General features: G+C 50.7%; 1 protein-coding gene across 2 annotated transcripts in view; it reads left to right on the forward strand.

Moving 5' to 3' along the window:
* The first annotated feature begins 3146 nt into the window (after positions 1-3146).
* CORO2A (coronin 2A) overlaps positions 3147-15702 on the forward strand; it is a 52794-nt gene continuing 40238 nt past the window's right edge. Inside the window, exon 1 of one of the 2 annotated variants that reach the window (XM_062604347.1) lies at positions 3147-3163. Coding sequence is in view for 1 of the 2 variants with exons in the window: in XM_062604346.1 (XP_062460330.1) it covers positions 5944-6102 (159 nt within the window). In the remaining variant the exon portion in view is untranslated. Of the gene's footprint in view, positions 3164-5939; positions 6103-15702 lie in introns of those variants that run through there. The other variant, XM_062604346.1, reaches the window with a different exon arrangement.

Below are 15702 nucleotides of genomic sequence, written 5' to 3' on the forward strand. Positions count from 1 at the left end.
CCAAGGCTTCTCATCCATTGTGAAGGAGGGAGATACGTGACAAGGCATTGCTCATGAGCAGAAAGCAGCAGCACGCTGTGGTGGGAGATAGCCCACAGTGCTGAGTTTCTCCCCCAGCTTGCAGGCTGCCACCTGCCCCATTAGACACAAGACCATTGCTGATACTCTTCCCATTTAAGAGGTCACTTTAGTGGCCTGAGCCAAAGCTAGGACTTCTCCAGATGTTTCTCAGTGCTAAGAGCTCCTCTACAGAACATTAGCTCTGCCTGGCCTTGGGACAGGCCAGGTGCAAAAAGACAAACCACCTTCCCCTGCCAGCACCACAATGGTGGAGCTGACGTAATTTAGTGCCCTCCAGGGTAGTTCCTGGAGCTCAGTGAGGGGCTGCGGGCTGCGCTAGATCGTGAGAATATCCGTGTGTGCTTCCTGCTCAGCCCTGGGAACGCTCCAGAGTGGGAAAGAGCACACCAGGATGTGTGGAAGAGGCGATACCACTAACTATGGTGAGCACATGTGGGGCGAGGGCTCCCCTGTCCCGCTGCAGCCAGACCCTTGATTTAGGCACATGGTCCACTTGCATTGAGACAGAGTCCTCATTTCTTCTTAACTGATGGCTTCCTGCATAGTGTGAGGCCTGGGTTTGGGATTCCAGCTGGTCCATCAGTATCTGCTCTGCTTTTAAGCTTGATTTTCACAATACAGAACCTCTTTGGCATGTTCTGGTGTCAAGCTGGTAGAAAGCTTAAGGCAACATTCAAGATAAGAAAAATTATATTTCAAGGTGCCTTGGGAAAAAATAGCACTCAGCCCAACATCACAGCCCCCTTCTAAAAACACCTTTATTTTTTCCTTTTATAACACCATTTTGTTATGTACAAAAGTATTGTTTATGGCAGCATTTTGCAGGTAGGAGAAGTTCCAAAAGGAAATTAAAGCCAACTGGTATTTTTTGCGTCATCTTTCAATAATTTAACATTTTTCAATGTGACAAAAGTTCTTGCACACTGGGGAGAGAGGGTGGGGGGAAGACAGGGAATGTCAATGCTACAAGACTGACAGGACTGCCAGTTCTGGCACTGCCATTACAAGGATGTTTTAAATCAACCCCCCAAGCTGGTGGGTTTGGCATGGCTTAGCTTCCAGCTTATCCCCTTTGTGCTACCTGCCCCTTAAACATGGGTACAGTCACTGCGCAGAGCTGGAAATAATGACAGCAGGGGAGGTGTTATATATGATGCTAATTGGGTATAATTAATCAGCAGCTTCCTCCATGAGGCTCCATCCAGACCTACTGTGGGCATGTCAGGCCCTTGTCCTCTGCGGGCTGGGATGAATCAAAGTACAGTGCCTGCTGCAGCACTCTTCAGTGCAGTTGTTAAGTGCTCTGCACTGATGCAACATATCCCTGAATTAAATCTAATTGAGGATATTGTCTCTGCAAACCCTTCACAGGGTCACAAGGCTTATAACCAAGCAGAAAGCTTCTGTCTCATCTCACTCCTTTCTGCAGCTGCTCTCTGCAAGGCAGTACCTGGCTCCTTGGGAACTGCCGCAGCCAGGCGAGAGGTGCTTTGTCTGTAGCTGCACAGATACCACGAATATGGCTCCTGCAGCACTGAGCAGCCACTGCAAGTGCCGGCTCTGCTCTTCCCAGTGGCTTGCTGCAGGTTGCAGTGCTGTATGCGGTTTCATGTGGGACGGTGGTGCTTGGCTGTGCTGCTGTCAGGCTCCCCTCCATAGCTAACTCTGCTGCCGGCAGCAGTAGCTTCCCACTTCTCATTAGTTTGCCCAGCCTGGGAAGAGATGTCCCGGGAAAGAAGTCAGAGAGCGGAGCTCACTCCAGTCACTAAGGACACCCCAGTAGAGACACCAGTCCCAGCCACCCTGTCTTAGACTGCAAAGGTGAGTGGACAGCAAAACCATTCACTGTGTCAGCACCTGAAACACCTCTGAGGAGTGGCACTTGTGCATAACTATATAGATGCCTACTGTGCAGGCAGCAGAAATGTTTCTCACCAATAACCTCAAAGACGTCTTTGCACCCCCTGTCAGTCCTGCATGCAGTCTTCTACAGCTCAATCAGGGCTGGAGCACAGTGTGTGTGAAAGGAAGCACTGGACACCATTTGTGCAGTCTTGCCATACCCGGTGGCTCAGCCCAGCGCTGCCACTGCTCCCCACTGACCGGTGGGACTGAAGCATGGCGGTGAGCCTGCTCTCTCAGGCTCTCTTCAGGCAGGACCAGAGTGGTATTGGCTCAGTGGCTCACCTGTCCAAGGACATCTCCTTTGCCTTTTGATCTTGGCCATTGATCTCCACTTGCCAAGTTCCTCATCCAGGGTACCAGGTGGGCTTATAGTGCTGCCAGGGTGCCAGCTAACCCCAAAGCCTGAATGTGAGTTCCTCAGTGACGAAAAGCTTTCTAGAGACATTTGCCACCAGTGAAGGCCCTGCAGCTTGGGTCCACACTTGCTCACACAGGCAAGGCCTGTGGGTACACACCGCAAAGATGATGTCAAGGTCCTGGTGCTGTCAGGACCGTGTTCCGAGGTGATTCCCTAGTTCATCACCTGGGAAAACGTACTCTGATTCACAAGGTTCTCCAGGCACAGCCCCGGGGGACCTATGGGTAATGGTGACAGGGAACTGTGCACATCGATTCAGGGAAAGAAGAGGTGCCCGAGCACTCTGCTGTGGTTACAGGGCTCTCCCCACGACTGCAGCAGGGCAAACCCCACGCTTCCCACGGCAGTTCGCGTTTCGGGGCTGGGCACGGGAGCGCTGCCAGATCGGACCCGAGCGCTCTGTACCGGACGCACCCCGGGAAGCGTTCTGGAGCTCTGCGGGCTCGGGCTCCTGCATCAGAGGGCGGTGGACGGCTCCCGAGCCCCGCTGGCACCTCCCCGATGCGGGGCGCGGCGTGAGGGGCCGGCCGGGGCGGGGTCCGCCGGCGGGCAGAGCTATCTAATCCCGGGTCTGGCACGGTTCAGCTCGGTTCCAGTCCTGTGCGCGCTTCAGGATCCCCGCCACCAGCGGTAGGGTATGAGACCGGGGTGGCTGCGGGGTCCGCGGGGCCGGGACGCGGGTGGGCAGAGCTGGGCTGGCTCGGCTCCGCCCGGCTTGGTTGCCATGCTCTCCGCTGGACCCCCACTGCCAGCGGCAAGGTGCGAGGTCGGGGTGGTGGCGAGGGCTGCGTGGCCGGGATGCGGGTGGGCAGGGCCGGCCGCGGCACCTGCGGCAGCTCGGGGGCCTGCAGAGCTTGGCGGCTCGGAGAACGAGGCGCCTGCTCACGGCGCTCGGGCTGCCGCAGACCCCTCCTGCCACTCCCCGCTTTGTGCAGGGCCGCCGCAGCCGTGAGCGCATCGACGGCCGGGGATTGTGGCGGCCGCCCCGTGCCACGGGCCTCGGGCATCCCCCGGCGTGTGCGGCGGGAGCGGGGAGCGGCAGCGGGGCTTGCCGCGCAGCCACCGGCATCGGGTGCCGCAGCTGGTGCCGGTCGTGCCCTCCCCGGGCGGTATTCCGCCTGGCAGACCGAGAGCCGGCCCCGGCGGGAGCCGCCGCGATGCGCGGTCGGGTCAAGGAGCAACAGGGCTCGCCGCTGACTCGGGCGGCGGGATTCACACCGCTCCTCCTCCCGCCAGCCCTGCCCGCTGGTGCGTGGCTTGGCGTCTGTGTAACTGCAAGTGGTACAGCGAGAGCCTCATCCACGGCTCTGTGTGTGCGAGTGGTTGAATTTGGCCCCTTTGTGCTGTAGTCAAGGGTGTTTTAGGTGCTTGATGTCTGTCCACATCTAGTGCAGACTACGATGACAGCTACGTAAATGACATCTGGACCATTCTCTCCAGCAGCAGGGTCTGCTGGTGCCGGTTCCTCTTTCTGGGCAAGCTCTTGGAAGGGGTCTTACTTTCATCCAACACAGCTTTGGAGGAACTGTTTCTTGCCGTGGGTCTGGCTTTGGTCCAGCAGCTTTGACGGGGCCGTTGCGCAGGGCTATGTAATGATGACAGTACTTTGCAAACAAGTCTCTGGTGGCCTCGGGAGGCCAGCTATATGCAGTGGGTTGCCGAACACCCGTTGTTCACCCTGCAGGGAGTGGTACCCTCCTTGTCTTGCTCTGGAGCATTCTGGCTGTTCAGATTTCCACCCCTCACCCCATTCACTTAACCTCATCAGAAGGCACTGTGTTTGCTGCAGTCCCTCTGAAGGGAGTTTGCCTGGACAGTTTTGTTCTTTTCTGGCCTCTTGGGTGCTCAGGGGAAGTGATTTCTGCACTTGGGGGGAGGTTGGGTGTTGGTTGCCTTCTAAGCTTCCCAGTGCGTGCTCCCCAGTGGGTTAACAAAGGACCAGCTTGTGTAGCCCTGATGCTCCTTTTGTTTTCTCACTGGCTGTGCCCTGTTTGGATCTCTCCTGATTTGATCAGAGATAGGGGTGACTGCTGGAGACATGAAGGGAGTTCATGTTTTGCTGTGAGCACTTCAGGAAAACCTCGCACAAAGCTGGGGTAGGCAGGATAGGGAGGAGCTGGGTGTTTCTTAGAGACAAGGGAAAAACGAGGTGTTTTCATCTGTGCCGATGTTGTTTGGAGAATTTGTATTATTGCAGGCAAGCTATAGCTCCAAATTAATTCAGTCCATTTGGCCATAGCAACAAATCAAACCCCGTCATCTCCGTAGAGGTGCCACAGACCTGAGAAATATGAGTCCCGGCCACTGGAGATGTTTGAACAAAGAGCCAGACATGGCTCTACCCCAAGGTCCCCCCGACCTGCCTTCCTCGGAAGCAAAGCAACTCTGCATAAGGGTGCCAGTTGTGCAAGTCCCAAGGGGGGAGGGAGACCACTGCCCTCTGTGGCTGCACCAGCCTGGCCAGCCCCATCACTCACCTCCATCCCATGGATCAGACTGTGCTGGCTGTGTGTGCAGCAGATCAGGGCACCGCCAGATGGGGTGGGTTTATCACTTTATTTTCTCTCCTGGATAATAATATATGAATGTGTCTGTGTCTGTTGTTAGTAGCTAAGTAATGCTGGATTTTGGGTTTCCTGGCTCCGTGGCAGGCTTCTGTGAGTCTTGTTTTAGGTGGGTTGGCACTGTGCAGGCTGCTGGTCTCTGGAACTGGTATGCTGTGCCTGTGTAAGGTCTGCTCTCCCTTGCCCATGGGCTCTCCGGGCTGCCAGATGTCCAATTGTTGTGCAAAATGGGTTTTGTGGACATACACTTGAGTGTGGATCCAGTTTCTGTGATATGAGCTGCAGGTGCCCAGGCACAAGAATGCTTCAGTGTTAGACTTGGGGAGAAAGCTGAAAGCTCTAGCAAATTCGAGAAGCAAAGGTGATGCTTTGCAGTGAGAGGCTGCTGCCCCAGAGGTGCAAGATAAGGTAGATTTTGCACGTGACTTTGCAGGCCGCTCCTATGTTGCAGTCAGTTTGTTGCCTTTGATGTTTTTGTGTTCTTCGGCGTGCAGTGCCTGCACAGCATGAAGCCTCCATTCCACCCTGGTGGGCTCCGATTTCCACAGCAAGGGTTTCAGTGGGAGAGCTGTTGCAGGGTGAGTTGTGGCAGGGTATGACACAGACCTTCTGTGAAGAAACAGGGTGGGGGGAGACTGACCCAGATCAGTTCCCCACCATCACCTCCCGGCTGGCCCAAGGGGACCTCAGCAGAGTTCTGAACCTTTCATGGCCAGACCCTGTCCTTCACTTTCATAAATAAGCCCTCTCCAGGGGGGCTTGAATTAAAAAAAAAACCCAAACAACCCACTGTCTTATCCGAGTGTTCCTGTATGCCACTTACAAACAGCAGCAGTCTGTTTTAACAGTAAAATATTCATTTAACAGTATCACAGTTGCCCAGTGATATGAGGACTGGATACTGCTGCAGAGCTTGCTGCTGAACCTCCTGCTCAGACACAAGGGCACCTGCAGACCCATCCCTACTGAGTCTGGATGGTGGCTGCACCTCCTGATGCACGCATGTGGGCTGGTCCCTTGCTTCCCTGTCAAGAAGACAGGAGTGATACTGTGGTGAGGTGTTTCACATGTAGTCATTACCTGGCTTCCCTGGGGTGCACGTTAAGCTGCTCTGGCTGCAGAGAGCCAGCCGAGGTGAGCAGCCCGCAGCACATAGCAATTACACTGACGCGCCTCCTGCCTCTCTGCAGGAGAAACAGGAAAGACCTTTAGATCACCCAGGAGGCTGTATGGGCTGAGGGGGTTTGACACGCACAGGGTTATACTGCCTTGCGAGGAGAAGCCAGACTGGCCTAGTATTTCCAGGGATTTCCCCTCTGCGGTGCTCCAGGCTTGCCAGCAAGTCTCCATTTTGAAAATACACCCCCTCAGCGCTCCATTAGGGTAATGCTGGTGCTTACTATTTCCAAAGCACTTTGAGATTTGCAAATAGGACTTTCTGACCCCAAGCGAAGCAAAGCCCTTTCTGAAGAGTGGAGACATGCTGCTGCATGATGGGATGCAGCTCCAAGCCCTGTTCTCTCTTCTCCTGCTGACCTGCTCTATTTCACACAGTTTCACATTTTCCAATGCGGTGCCCAAAGCTTGGCCTCTCTCTACCTCCTGAGCACCCCTTCTGGACTTGTGCAGGGGATTCTTTCTGGTCTGGTGAGTCGCTGTGCTCTTTAACTCTGTGCCACGAAACATGGACGTTCCTACCTGCAGAGAGGAGGTCTTCTGCACCAGTGACTGCACTGACTCTCTCTGTGGGACAAAGTCACAGTTGAAAATGATAAGGAAGACCAAGCAGTAGAAACTCCCACCCTTTGTGGTAATTTTATTCCTGAGATTGAGACAAAGTCCTTGGAAACTGAGTAGATAGCCTCAAGGAAACAGGAGAGGCCAAACTCCATCTTGTTCTTCCTTCTCCAGCTCTGGGAGCTGTGCTTAAACAGGCACAGTTGCAATGCTCCTTTGTAAGGAACCTCATATTGATGTTATTGGGAGCACTGCCTGGAAGCGTGAATTATGCCAGGAATGACCAGTGTTCCTTGTCATCCTCTGGTTTCTTCTATCTGCTCACTGAAATGAGCCTGTGCTGGCAACAAAATTGCAGGGTAATAGGCACAGAGGACCTAGGCAGCTCTTTAATTGCAATAGACAAATAGAAGAAGTCAAAGACTGTCTTGCTAACATCTACTTAAATGTAATTAGTTCACATTATTTTTCTCTGCCATTTTCCCTAATTTAATTTAAATACCAAACTACATGCACAGAGGGACAAAAACAAAATCAGAATAGCATTGCTCCAAGTTCCTGCTCTCATAATATTCAGCTCCTCCTACATATAGAGGCTCTTTCCCTTACAGCCAGGGAAGATCGGAGTTTCTCTTCTGACCCCTCCTGCCTGTGGTCATGGCTGTAGCTCATGTTTCTCTGAATTTGTGAAGGTCTTGGTGTCAGTAACTGATGCCTGAAGTCTTAATTGAAAAGATTGATTTTGCTAATGATAGCCTGGCATCCAACAGCTTCCAGTAGATATCAATATGAATTCAGTTTTTCACAGTTTTAAAGATCATGGCACTCACTTAAAAGTTTAGTAGGGATTGAAGGGCTTGACTCTACACCCCCTTGCATCTATTTGAGGTTCTTGCCCCTGCTGTACATTAAGCCTTGTGCAGTAACAATGGGTGTGATGCAACTTGAAAACCAAGTCTTTGAGCAGAAATACCCAAGCCCTCACTGAGATTTTATAAGTAAAAGCTCAAGTGTAAAGTTGGCACTTATGTCTTGGCATCCAGGCTGTGTTTTGGTGAACTCTTGGTTCCTGTGGAGTCGAAAAGATCAGAATCCTCTTGTCTCTTCATAGATAATGGATTTTTCAATCCAGCTGACAAACCAACATGAGAGCCAGTAGCTGGAAGCAGAACTTATTATTTGGTAAAATAAGGATGTGGTTGTGTTTTTTTAGCAACAAAGAAGAGGAATTGTGGGAAGAGCATCCCAGGATGATGCATTGCTAGAAACTTGAACAGGATGATCTTCTCAGTGCAGACAGCAGTGTTCTCTGGAGGTAGTGACATCTCTCAGCCTGCCTTTAGCTGAACAGCAGCCACCTGGCATCCTGCAGAGATTCCTTTCCCTGGCTTGTTGCCCCCAGAGCATCCTGTCTCACCATGTTGGAGGGCATACACTCCTCTTCCGAGCTCTCTGTGTTCTGCTGGACTTTGCTTTTAGAGCCCCAAGGTGGTTTTCTTGTTCCCTAGAATGACAACTAACTTTCTCTCTTGAGTTTTGGCTTATGGTCACTGGAGGAATGACAGTTTGAAGGCAGCAGTCCTCTGAGCCACTTTGGACACTAACTGTAAGTGAAAACGGACTTCTGACTGTGTTGGCTGGAGCTCTGGAGCAGGAGGGGTAGGTGACTCACCCCCTTGGAGTCATCCCCTACACAGAGCACTGTGCAGGACCAGTACCTCCCTCTGTGGCAGTGTGTACTGCCTGGCTGAGGTCACAGTTACCAGCCAGACAGGGCCTCAGCAGGATGGTTTGCTTGCCTACCTCCACCTTCAGAGATTTTCAGAATTCATGTGGGCCAGACCCTAAGAAACCTAGTGTCATGGTTCAAGTTGAGCTGGTAACTCAGAACTACGCAGCTGCTCGCTCACTCCTCCGCTTCTTTCTCTCCCCGCTCCTGGAGGGATGGGGAGGAGAATTGAAAGCATGTAACTCCCATGGGTTAAGAACAGTCCAGTAACTAAGGTATAACACAAACCACTGCTGCTACCACCACCAATAATAATGATAAGGGAAATAACAAGGAAAGAGAATACAAACGATCACTGTCCACCGATTGATATCCAGCCCGACCCAAGCAGTCATCTAACCCTTCCAGGTAAACTGTCCCCAGTTTATATAGTGGACATGACATGCTGTGATATGGAATACCCTTTGGCTAGTTTGGGTCAGGTGTCCTATCTCTGCTTTCTCTCAGCTTCCTGTGCCCCATCTCCCTGGCAGAGCACAAGTCTGAAAAGTCCTTGGTGAGACTAAACATTACTGAGCAACAACTAAAAACACTGGTGTTATCAGTGCTGTTCTCAGGCTGAAAGTCAAAAACACAGCACTGCGCCAGCTACTGAGAAAAATGACTGCTACTGCTGAACCCAGCATACCTAGGCTGACTTAGAGGCTGCTTGGACTAGGAGCTAGGGCTGCAGAGTCTCCTACCAGCCTAAATTTGCCTGTGGTTCTGTCATGATACTAGAAGTGCAAACCTGGTAATGACATTAGGAGACGATATTCCATGAAGTTAAACCGAAGAAACCCACAGCTGAAGTCCGCCTGGAAAGTCTGCTTTGATCCCTATGTCCAATGCTTCTTTCCCAACACGCATGCCAAGTATTAAACTTGGGTGAGTGGTGAGAACTTTCTGCTGCAGTACACATCTGCTTTATGGGTTCACTGGATGGAGGCAAAATATCAAAGGATGTCCTTGTATATATTGTGCTCATCCCTGCAGCTTCAAAAAGCATTTCAGTAAAGCTCATCTTGCTGTTAGCTTGGGGAATTTTTGACTGTTGAGCTTGGTTTTGATGTCCAGCCCTTTGTGAGCTGTTAGTGGAACAGGACTTCTTGAGCTTAACTGAAAGCTTGATGTATAACTGTTTGATGTGTAAAGAGGGAACTGAAGTGTCGATTTCTCTACCTCCTCTTTCTTTCAGCTTTGAGAAACCGGTGAAACCAGTCATTACCTTGTGTACGATTTTGTGTATTTCAGAAGTGTTTTCCAGCGTCTTACCTGTTCTTCCTTCCCTGACAGCACAAATGACTCGCAACATGAACTTTTCTGTGGCTTCATGATAGCTACATATTAAAAATAAGTGTTTCTGCCTGTCTTGTAGTCAAACTTAGTTGTGGGGGTTGGAAGATTAATGGGACAGACACCATTGTGGCACAAGAAGGCTTTCACACACCTTTCACTGCTGCCTCTGGTGCAACTGATACTGGCAGATGATTGCATGGTGTCTTAGTTTATAAATGTAAGGGGATGTCTTTCCCAGGAAATTCATCTCTATTTTAAGCTCTTTCTAAGCCTCCTTCCCTTTCTTTGCTTCCATACCTCCCTGCATCATTATCTGCTGTCCTTCCTGTGCCTCAGTTTCCTGGTGTTGCAGGATCTCACACAGAACAGTGGTAGCTCTCGGCCTGCTCCATCCCTCTGTGGGGCTGTTCCTACTTGCTGTCATCTCTCTGAGCAGCAGTGCAGCTGGGTACTCCTCTGGCTCTGAGCCATCTGCAGAAGTTTCCTGGAGCCTGAAGACTTTCCCTGGTACTGAAGAGCCCTAGATGCAGATGTAATTACATGAACACATATAAGATATACAGAGAAAAATGCATATTCAGTCAGGTGCAGCATAGCCCAGTGTATCCTACCCAGTGCTTTTCTTCTTGCTCTTCTTCACACAGACAGTCTTTGTTTTTGCTGCCTAAGGCATGGAGATTGCATCCCAAGCTGCCTGGCCTGCGTTATTGTACCAGGAGTTCAAATGCTGCTTTAATTCACAGCCAGACTTCAAGGCCTATGCTACCTTTCCTATTCTTATTTTTGTTTTTATTTTCCCTTTCTACTGGTGCTGTGAAAAGATCAAACACTGTCTGGCTACAGCTACAGTGCAGCTGTGCCTTGACTGCCTCATGCAATGCTAGCTTTCTGCAGCTCACTGAGGACCTGGTAGTGCAGAAGACTGGCAGCAGAGGAGCAACTGCCTCTCTACTAGTTTGGAAAAGGTATGTCTCAAAAGGGATATGACATATGGTAGGATGATGGGATGTGGAGTTCAGATAAGGTGTGATTGTTTCTCTGTTTATCACTGCCCAGGAACAGCAGGATACAGATAAACAGTGGAACTCATTGACACAGGATGTCAGTGATGTGGTTCAAGCAAACCCATGAGATGAATCTGCAGGGGGAAAATCCATTAGGGCTGGCTGAGCAGGCAGATAAGCCCTTGGCTCAAAAAGCCCATGAGGCACAGGTGCCCAGACTTGACTCAGAGGCAGAGGAAAGATCAGCTTGTTGGCATCATATCAGCTGTGTTGGAGAAATAGGAAAGTAGCAGTGGTAGAGAGAGTGAGCCTGTAGCAGGGAGCTCAGCTGGGATGTGGAGGTTCTGTGTGGGGTGATTTCTAGCTGTAAGGGGTGCAGGAGAGGGAGAATGATCAAAATCTGTACTGGAGAATATATGCAAAGAGGCTGTCAGGAATGAAGTACTTCTGGAATAAGCTACTATATGGGAGGAGAGGCTAATCTTCATTGATGAGGTGTGAAGAGGGGAACGGGTCACAGAGCTGTGATGCTGAACAAAATGGTCAGAGATGGAGGAACACTCAAACCCATTAAAAGAGATCAACACACTGTTTTCTTTACCTCTTCTCCTCCGTGTATCTGAAGACCTGGATGTGATGAAGAAGTCTTTCACAGTAAGGGTGGTGGAACACTGTCAGTGGTTCCCCAGAGAGGTGGTGGATGCGCCATCCCTGGAGACATTCAAGGCCAGGCTGGATGTGGTTCTGGGTAACCTTATCTAGTGTACGATGTCCCTGCTCATTTGCAGGGGGGGGTTAGATTAGATGAACTTTGGAGGTCCTTTCCAAACACAAACTATTCTATGACTCTAAGGCAGGCAAGGCTGAGGGTCAAGAGAGGGGTATCTATGGAAGAGTGCCTGTGCAGTGCCCGACCTCACCCCTCTGTTAAACTATAGCCACATCTACAATGCAAGAGGAGTAGATCTGTGAAGTGAAAGAGGTGGCACCAGGACTTCATATCTGCAGGCATTTTGGATGTTTTAACCTGACTCAGCTGATCCCATTAGCAGATTGAGTGCTCTGGCTTCTGATCCTGGAATGATTTTAGTTTCATCTGCAATGAATATTGTCTGCATGCTCCACGACAGCTTTGCAGTGCAAACTGGAGTGCAGTAAATGGCAGCAGTAAGGAGATGTGCTTCAAAAACATGCTTCCAGTCTGAACCAAACACTACTGCTGCACTTGCACCAATGGATTCAGTTCAGGATGATGTCACTGATTTCCAAGACACTTTGCATTTGCCAGGCCCACAGGGTGAATAAAAGGGCACAGAATCTCATTTCCCTGGCAAAGAAGGCATTGGTAGTCCTCCCACTTAGTTAGCATTAGTCAAAGATAGGCTAAAAAACTGAAAAGAGCACAAATGAACCTGCTGTTGCTGCTCTAAATGGTGAACTGATTTTAAAACAGCAGAAAGCATTGCCTGTTGTGCCTGTAGCACTTGCCTTTGCTGTGCTCTCTTGGTGGTTTGTCATGCATGAGATAAATGGGGCCTGCTGTTAGCTGAAGTGCTTTAAGAGTTTAGATTTCTAGAGAACAGAGCAATGCCAATTCTTATTTAATCACCCAGTTAAAGAGAAAACCCTCAATTGCAATCATAAAGCAATTCCACAGGCACTGAATGGTTGCTGGAGAGCTCTCCACATTCTGCTGTTCCGTGGGTCCTTGAGTGTTTTTTGCAGGCAGATGATGCTGCAAGGAAGATGAAGGAACTCTGCAGCTATGGACTGCAGAGAAGATCTGATGCTGTCTGCCACCTTTCAAAGAACAAGGTCCTGCTGTCATTGCTCCCCGAAGGATGGGGACCACTTCCCTTTGCTCCATGGCTTATGAGTAGGAAACCCACATCTGGTTCTTCTGTAGTCTATGGTTGTAGGTACCTGTGTCTTTTGCTGCCAAACTGATTTACTAGCACTGTGATACAGCTCCTGGAAGGGTGGTTACAGAGCCAGACTCTTCCTGGCGGTGACAGATAGTGTGACAAGGAGAAAAGGACGTAAGCTGCAGCTGGAGGGAAGTAGGTCAGACGTGAGAGAAAGCTGCATCTCCTGTCACCAGGCTGGTGGAGCTCCTCATTTTGGGGTTCTCCACATCTACCTTGATTTAGAGCTACAGGTTGGTTGTGAGGCTGTCCTGGGGACTCCCAGAGATGAATGAGGTCCCTTTGGCTGTGTTCTTGCATCTGTGCTTGTGCTGTCCAACCCAGGCAGTCAGAGCTGGGTTAGTGCCCGGCTCTGTGTTAGTTTCCATTTTCACCTGGTTGATCAGACTCAGTTTTCCCAGGTAGCTTCAGAGACGAGATGCTAAGGCCAGGCTTGTGCTTGCTCCACAGAATCCCTTCATGTCCCGCAAGCATTCTAAGCTGGGTGGTCTGGGCAGTGCACAAACCTTCAGTCCTGGGAGTGCCATTGCATTGAATCACCTTAGATGTTAAGGGCTGCATCTTAGACATTCAAGTGTAGCTTACAAACCTTCACAAAACTCAGGAGAAACACCTGCACCGGGTGTATTCCCACTGCCTTGCTCCACCCTGCTAGCCACCTCACTTTTCCTAACATACCTGTGCTCCGGTGGCAGCCGCAGCTCCTCAGCTAGGCAGAAGAGTTTGGGAAGAACCCTGGCTAGCTCATTGGAACCCATTACCCATTTGGGCTTCTGTGGGCAACTAATCAAAGTCTTGGGATTCTCTGAAGGTAGCCAGCCCCCCCCCCCCCCCCCCCCCCCCCCCGCCCCAGCCCACCCCCCCCACCCCCCCCCCCCCCAAGCCAGTAAATCTCAGCTTTTCTGCAAGGAAAGCCTTCTGTACAGTAGTCTTTAGCAGAGATACCCAATCTGCCAGATGTCTGCAGGCATACTTAAACCTGATGATAAAGAGCAGTAGGACGAAACATCCCTATCTTCCCAAAGCACATGGCTGGCTACTGAGACCCAGCTTCATCTTTTGAATGGGTGGCTGAAACTCAGAATCTGGCTTGTCCTTGAATAGCAGGAGGCTTCTTCCTGTGAACTGGGACAGCAAAAGCATAGTGCTCTGGTTTCAGGAGAAACTGCTGAGCTTGCAAAAGGTCAGGCTATGAGCTTTTTGAGGCTGCCTTTCTAACAAGAGATGCGTCAATGTCCCTTAAATTTTGTGCATTTCACCACTTCCTCTTTCTAATGAGTTTTTTTGCAGTGTGTGTGGTGGAGGAGGCTTCCAGTTTTGATTGTTCTTTGAATCAGGATTGTTGTATTTGCTTTTCTTTCGTAACAGAACAGGATCTTGCCAGGGTAGAAGAGCTCTATAAGGTGGAATTTGCTCTCCCATTGAATTCAGAGGCACATTATACTCACAAGGAAGTTGATAAGCAATAATATTTTCTTTGCTACCCTGGTAACTGGCCGAGTGAAAGAGGGTATTGTCTCTGGAGAGTGTAGGCAGGGCTTTATCTTTCTGCTGGACTACACAGGCTATCTTGGAAAGCTGCAGGTGAACCAGGGGAAGGAGGAGCTTGCTTTCCAATGAGGCTGAGGTGGCCCCATCCTTTGCTTTGGTCACACTGCTCCCTGCCCTTCCTGTGAGCTCTGATAAGCCTAATGAAACTGAGTTGAGTTTCAGCATCATTTTGGGTCTCACCAGCCTCTCGCACTTCCCTGACCCAAGGCCCTGTTGACTGAAGCCATTTGTGTCCTTAATGCATCATCTTTCTGCCAGAGCTTGCGGAGTAGGGGCGCCGCATGAAGCTGATATGGGACATGTGGTGAAGGGGGAGGCTGGACTGTTGGAAAACAGTGCTGTCACTGAGTGAAAGCATCCCTGGAGATTGCCCTGTCCCCAGGGGAATACAAATGCTTGGTCAATACAAAAATCAGAACAAGCTGACTTTGTATTGACTGAGCACAATGTTCTCCACACTCATTGCAGGGTGGGCCATGCTCTTCACCTGGATTTCTACTGATGTTGGCTTAAAAATATTCACGGAGCAACTTCTGCAGCCTGGGGCATGTGTGTGCAGTGAGGTGGTGTTTCACTCCCTGAGCCTCAATGAGGTGTGAACCTGCAGGAAGCGCAGCTCCAGGCACCACTGGCAGCAGGATAGTGATGGTGCTGCAGGAGCCACAGGCTCTCTTGCTCCAGGGTAAATCACTTGGTTGCTCATGGGAAGAGTGATGTTTGTCTGGCCACTGCAGGGAATTCCGAGGTCTGGCAATAGACCCCCACATGGGCACCTCCCAGCCCCTGGGCTTCCTAAGCAACCTGAAGGCTTCCTGCCAGCTTCATGCCTCTCAAGAGGGGAAGATCAGCCCCCCATGAGTTTCAGTAAAGGTAAATGTCAACTTCTGCTCCTGATTTGCAGCAGCTCCCTGCAATGGCTCAGGCTAGAGAGCAAGAGAGCTACTCGTCAGTGAAGGCTATGGGGTTCTGGTGGGCAACAAGTTTGACCAGAGTCATCTAGGTCACTTTGCAAGCCCTGCAACCTGGGCTTCTCCACAAGAATGTGGGCAGACAGGTTTCCCACAGGGGCTGTGGGATCTCTATCCCTGTTGGACTTCCAAACTCAGCTGGAAAGTCTGAGCAACATGAGCCCCTTTGCAGTGGGCTTTGCTGGGGACTGAGGGTAGGACTTGGGGCCTCCAGAAGTGCCTTCTGGCCTATTTTTTTCTTGTGTTTCTGTATGCTTTATTGTTTTAATTTCTTCTTGCTCCTCCCACTTGTCCCAGGGGAGGCTCAAGTACATATTGTCAGGCTTGGGAGGGACCCCAGCAGTGAAGAATGGGTGACAATTCAGCCAGTACTTCATGATGTGGCTTCACTGTACATTGTTCTGGGGATGCCTCCCCAAAATACAGTCGGGCTCCTCATTAGCCCAGGTGATAGCAGAGACAGCTTCTTAAGAGCTGCCTGA

Source organism: Pezoporus occidentalis, unplaced genomic scaffold (assembly GCF_034315485.1).
Source record: "Pezoporus occidentalis ecotype Australia unplaced genomic scaffold, CSIRO_AGI_Poc_V1 ctg86, whole genome shotgun sequence".
NCBI lineage: Eukaryota > Metazoa > Chordata > Aves > Psittaciformes > Psittacidae > Pezoporus > Pezoporus occidentalis.